Raw genomic sequence first — 5,430 nt, 5'->3', positions numbered from 1 at the left:
GGGGGCGACAATTGTGACAGAACCACGGCGCGAGAGTCAGATCAGGGAGCCAGAAAGGGCAGAGCCCAGGCTGAACCACTTCTCCAGCTCTGCTTTTGCCTAGAGGCACTGTAATAGCTGGAAAACCGGCTTCGGGTGTAAGACAAAATCGAGCTGTTTGGAGATGAAACAGACACCGCACGGTTGCTCAGAATCCAAGGAGCTGGCTCAAAGTGGGCAGATGACATTTGATGGGGTCTCTCAGATGATTTCACAGAGAAGCACAAATATGTATGAATTCCTAGGGCCTACATATCTTTATGCTTATTATAAAGGAAAACACGATGCTTTGCAGAAAAGATTAGTGCAACAGTTCCCCTCTAGGTGGGTTTGACAAGAAATCAAGGAAATTGGTGAATATTATATAAAGAAATTCTCCAAAAGTAAAGGAAGGTCAGAAAGAGAAGAGGCAGAATATTAAAGACGTAATATATGTGCAACATGGTAAGGGGTGGTGAATCTGTATTCACCTTGTGCGGTCATAGAGACTATGTTGTCTTTAAGATCTTCAGCCCTCTCAAAGTCATCCCAGGTCAACTCATCTGTGTAGAATCTTGCCAGCAGCAGACAATTTGATCAGTGAAATTCTCGCTCAGGAGCAACCAGGGAATACTGCAGCAGAGAAAGATCATGGAGAGATACAGCCCACAGATAGCTAGTGATTATGAGAATAAATTCTCGATCACAGGTAGCTTCGTATCTCATTATCGTTGTTCTGTTTTTAATTTGCAGCGTGAATGCATATCCATCCATGTTGGTCAGGCTGGCGTTCAGATTGGTAATGCATGTTGGGAATTGTACTGTCTTGAACATGGGATCCAGCCTGATGGTCAGATGCCCAGTGATAAAACTATTGGAGGCGCAGATGATTCATTTAACACTTTCTTCAGCGAGACAGGAGCTGGTAAACATGTTCCCAGAGCAGTGTTTGTGGACCTGGAGCCAACTGTAGTTGGTATGTACCCAACGTTAACGATCTTCAGTTAAAAGGGAAGATCCCCTGTGGATTCCCTACAGTCTTTTTTGTTTGTTCAGAGTACTATTGATTTTAAAAGCTGTCCGTCTGTATGCCATTTTGACATTTGAGGTTATTGCTATTTTTAAAAAATGAAATAACGGTCTACAGGTAACGTGGAAAACAATAACACTTTCTTACAGTCTGGATAATCTTTCTAGACTGCTGCACTGCATCCAGAGTTTTGTTTAATTGCGATCTGGAATCTTGTCTGTACTTGTACTCTGAGTGTGTTCTCCAGGAGAAATACCGCTTTGTGAGTGATGTTCTTCGCTAAATGAAGGGGCTGAATTGTGTCAAGGTTTTAGGCTACTCAGACAAGCTGCATATAATCAGGAATGCTGTCTGCACTCCTTTGACGTGCACTTAGTGAGTAGTTACTAGGCAGCATACACAGAACTGAACAGGTCAAACTTACATTTGGTATTTTGGGATTTTTCTTGTAGATGAAGTACGTACAGGCACATATAGGCAGTTATTCCACCCTGAGCAGCTCATTACTGGGAAAGAAGATGCAGCCAATAATTATGCCCGAGGCCGTTACACTATTGGAAAAGAGATGGTTGATCTCGTACTAGACCGCATTCGCAAACTGGTAAGAATTCATGCTGCAAGACAGTATTTAAAATAATTGACACAGGTCTATAGCTGCCTGTAATGATGCTTTGCTATGTGTTATCCCTGAGAATTTTGTGCATATTTGATTGTTTAAAACAAAAGAAGGCTTTTACCTCCTTGCTCCCGCACCTGCCCATTAAATAAAAAAGCAGTTAGTAAAATTTAAAATTCTTTAGGCTGTGAAATACCATTTTTTGAAAGTATTTTAAGGATACCTCGGAAATATATTATAAAAGCCTTAAACAAGTATAGCAACCCTGTTATACTTCTTCGTTTGCTTGTTATTTTCAGTTTGAATCATGTCGTTATGTGTCACGCAAAGTATTTTCAGTTCCCAAACCTCAGGTTTTGGTGGCATGCTTAGCAATTTTAACTGCTTCTCAAGGCTTCTTTATCCTGACATCACATTGTGAGAAACTCACATAGGATGATGTGATTCAAAGTGAAATATGGATTGTCTATTTAAAATTGCAAAAATTAAAAGTTTTCAACATCTCATTGATACGTGCTGAAGGCTAGAATAGGAACATAAACCGATTCTAAAGCTGTCACCCAGCTGTAATTTTAACTTGTCACAGCGGTGCACAGCTGCTCTTGCTTATAGTAGTAAAATGGCATCAAAGACCATGAAGCAACTTTTAAATATCAAAATATTCCTATTCAGAAAAAGTTATGCAGGGGCACTGGTATTTCTGAGTGAAAGAGGTGCAAGGAAAAAAAGGAAGACTACTTTTCAAGAATGCTGGGGTTTTATTGTAGCAATCTAACAAAAAATACTTTTGAATGATTATTTTAATACTGCTTTCTCCAAAATAATAACTTTTTTTCTCCCACTTTTTTTTTCTACCTCATTGTAGGCCGATCAGTGCACAGGGCTGCAAGGTTTCTTTATCTTTCATAGTTTTGGAGGAGGCACTGGTTCGGGGTTTGCATCTCTGCTCATGGAAAGGCTCTCTGTTGACTACGGCAAAAAATCTAAACTAGAGTTTGCGATTTATCCAGCACCACAAGTTTCCACTGCCGTAGTGGAACCCTACAACTCAATTCTAACTACCCACACGACATTAGAGCATTCTGACTGTGCCTTCATGGTAGATAATGAAGCCATTTACGATATATGCCGTCGTAACCTTGACATTGAACGTCCTACTTACACCAATTTAAACCGATTAATTGGGCAGATTGTTTCATCCATCACAGCTTCACTGCGTTTTGATGGAGCCCTCAATGTGGATCTGACAGAATTTCAAACTAACCTTGTTCCATACCCACGAATCCATTTCCCCCTGGTAACGTACGCCCCCGTCATCTCCGCTGAAAAAGCCTATCATGAGCAGTTAACTGTGGCTGAAATTACCAGTGCTTGTTTTGAGCCAGCCAACCAGATGGTAAAATGTGACCCTCGCCATGGCAAGTACATGGCCTGCTGCATGTTGTACAGGGGTGACATCGTCCCAAAAGATGTCAATGCCGCTATCGCTACTATCAAGACTAAACGTACCATTCAGTTTGTGGATTGGTGCCCAACTGGATTTAAGGTACGTCATTAACTTTTTTAGTGCTTCATGTTTGAATTTTAGTATTCAGAGGTAACAGTTTTTGTTTAGTCTGGAGAAGAGGAGGCTGAGAGGAGACCTTATTGCCCTCTACAACTACCTAAAAGGAGGCTGGAGTGAGGCTGGTGCTGGTCTCTTCTCTCTAATTACTAATGACAGGACAAGGGGAAATGGCCTCAAGTTGCGTCAGGGTAAGTTTCGATTGGATATTGGGAGGAAGTTCTTTCCTGAACGAGTGGTGAGGCACTGGAACAGGCTGCCCAGGGAGGTGGTGGAGTCACCAACCCTGGAGGTGTTTAAAAAAAAAGTAGATCTGGCACTTGAGGCTGTGGTGTAGTGGTTGGGTGTGCTGGGATGAAGGTTGGACTAGATGATCCTCAGAGGTCCCTTCCAACCCCTGACATCCTGTGATTCTGTAACAGTCATTCTGCAGTAATCCTGTTAGATATATTTATGAAGTGCAAAATAATTGTAAGCTATTTTACTTATTCGTAACCATGGTGATTTTTAATTGTTAACAGAAATAAGTCTTTAAGCCTTAGCACTCCTAAGGAAGGTTTTCATTTGTTTTCTCGAAGGTGGGCATTAACTACCAGCCTCCAACTGTGGTGCCGGGTGGTGACCTGGCGAAGGTGCAGCGGGCTGTGTGTATGCTGAGTAATACAACGGCTATTGCAGAAGCGTGGGCTCGCCTCGACCACAAATTTGATCTCATGTATGCTAAGCGTGCCTTCGTGCATTGGTATGTTGGGGAAGGAATGGAGGAAGGAGAATTTTCAGAAGCCCGGGAAGATCTGGCTGCCCTTGAGAAAGATTATGAAGAAGTTGGCATAGACTCAGTAGAAGCAGAGGCTGAAGAGGGAGATGAATATTAGAATACTGAAGTCTAGAAAAATTATTTAAAAAAAAAAAAAAAAGGATTTGCAGAACCCAGTTCACTTGTTTGATTGTTTTCACATAAAAGCCTTCGTGCATTGGTATGTTGGGGAAGGAATGGAGGAAGGAGAATTTTCTGAAGCCTGGGAAGATCTGGCTGCCCTTGAGAAAGATTAGGAAGAAGCTGGCATAGACTCGGTAGAAGGAGAGGCTGAAGAAGAGTATTAGAAAACTGAAGTCTAGAAAAATTTCTTTAGAAAAAAATGTTTGCAGAACCCAGTTCACTTGTTTGATTGTTTTCAAATAAAGTTTTAAAGGTTCTACCTTCTCTTTTTTTTTCGTTCTTTACTATTTGTGTGTAAACTCGCTAAGTAAGGAGCATTTGAAATTGCGGGTTTTGATAGCATCTAGTCATGTGCAAATTACAGAAGAGATGAGGAAGTTGTGTGCGCTTTCCTGTGATCTCAACATGTTCTGAGACGTACTCTCATTTTTCGTTTCTCACAAGCAGGAAACTGCTCCGTCAGGCTTTTATAGTACTAATAACATAATATAGTAACTAATAACTGTTACTTTTCCAAGCCTGTCCACACAGTACAAAGGAATCTAATCTTTCCTGACGACATTTCCCAGTAAGGCTGGTTTCACAGAAGGCTGATGTTAAAATCTCCAACATGAATTACCTGAATGAGGCTATACTCAAGTAATTTTCCTGCCTAGTTAACGGCAGATACCATTACAGTTTTGAACAGAACTAGCACTTACTACACATTACTTGTGAATGACATAAAACATGCTACTTTTAAAAAAAGGAGGGGTGACATGCAAAGAAAAAAGTAAAATTTTCCAACCAGCACCCCACCTGCATTTGCTCAGCTAAAAATGAAAAGAGCAGGTGTTACCTGCTTTAAAAGAGCATTGTCATTTTTTACAGTCCTACACTGGCCTAGTAAAATAAAATCAAATGTCTTTTAACAGTATGTTCACATTAATATAACCTTATAGCCACCGGGAAACAGTTAAATTGTAGTATATGGCTCAGCTAAAAACTTCTTTATTTTATTTTTTAGTCCTGAAATCTTGAAATGAAGAAAAAGCCTTTAGGGTTTTTGTTTGGCCTTTTGTAGGTTTGTGGGTTTTTTCCTTCTATAAAACCAGGAGGGAGAAGAGGAGCTACATGTGCTAGATAACCAGACACGAATTAGTTTCAGGAACACTTGTAACTACTATCTATAAACCACACCGTGTATGCACAGTTTATAGACTTCTAAAGGAACAACTCTTCCATGTGAAACACAGAACGCCTTCGCTCTCGCACTCGGGAGG

At 40.7% G+C, this 5,430-nt stretch overlaps 1 protein-coding gene across 2 annotated transcripts; it reads left to right on the top strand.

The window, feature by feature from the left end:
* The first annotated feature begins 532 nt into the window (after positions 1-532).
* Positions 533-4,120, top strand: LOC104269389 (tubulin alpha-3 chain). 2 transcript variants are annotated; one of them, XM_009871105.1, is made up of 5 exons: positions 533-571; positions 772-994; positions 1,501-1,649; positions 2,530-3,210; positions 3,807-4,120. In XM_009871105.1, exons 2-5 carry the CDS (start codon positions 874-876, stop codon positions 4,101-4,103), a joined length of 1,248 nt encoding a protein of 415 aa, XP_009869407.1. In that variant the 5' UTR covers positions 533-571; positions 772-873; the 3' UTR covers positions 4,104-4,120. The 2 variants fall into 2 exon arrangements, with proteins under 2 accessions (XP_009869407.1, XP_009869408.1); XM_009871106.1 differs by lacking the exon at positions 533-571 and having other exon boundaries at positions 760-994.
* The last annotated feature ends 1,310 nt before the right edge of the window (positions 4,121-5,430 follow it).

This window comes from Apaloderma vittatum, unplaced genomic scaffold (assembly GCF_000703405.1).
Source record: "Apaloderma vittatum isolate BGI_N311 unplaced genomic scaffold, ASM70340v1 Scaffold37196, whole genome shotgun sequence".
Taxonomy (NCBI): Eukaryota; Metazoa; Chordata; class Aves; order Trogoniformes; family Trogonidae; genus Apaloderma; species Apaloderma vittatum.
This window is presented reverse-complemented; position numbering and strand designations above follow the sequence as displayed.

What these genes read in the sequence shown, in the direction of transcription:
- LOC104269389 (XM_009871105.1), top strand. Translation starts at nt 874, where the DNA reads ATGCCCAGTGATAAAACTATTGGAGGCGCAGATGATTCATTTAACACT. An exon ending in TAGACCGCATTCGCAAACTG is followed by an intron (nt 1,650 to 2,529) that starts GTAAGAATTCAT and finishes ACCTCATTGTAG; the next exon opens with GCCGATCAGTGCACAGGGCT. An exon ending in GGTGCCCAACTGGATTTAAG is followed by an intron (nt 3,211 to 3,806) that starts GTACGTCATTAA and finishes GTTTTCTCGAAG; the next exon opens with GTGGGCATTAACTACCAGCC.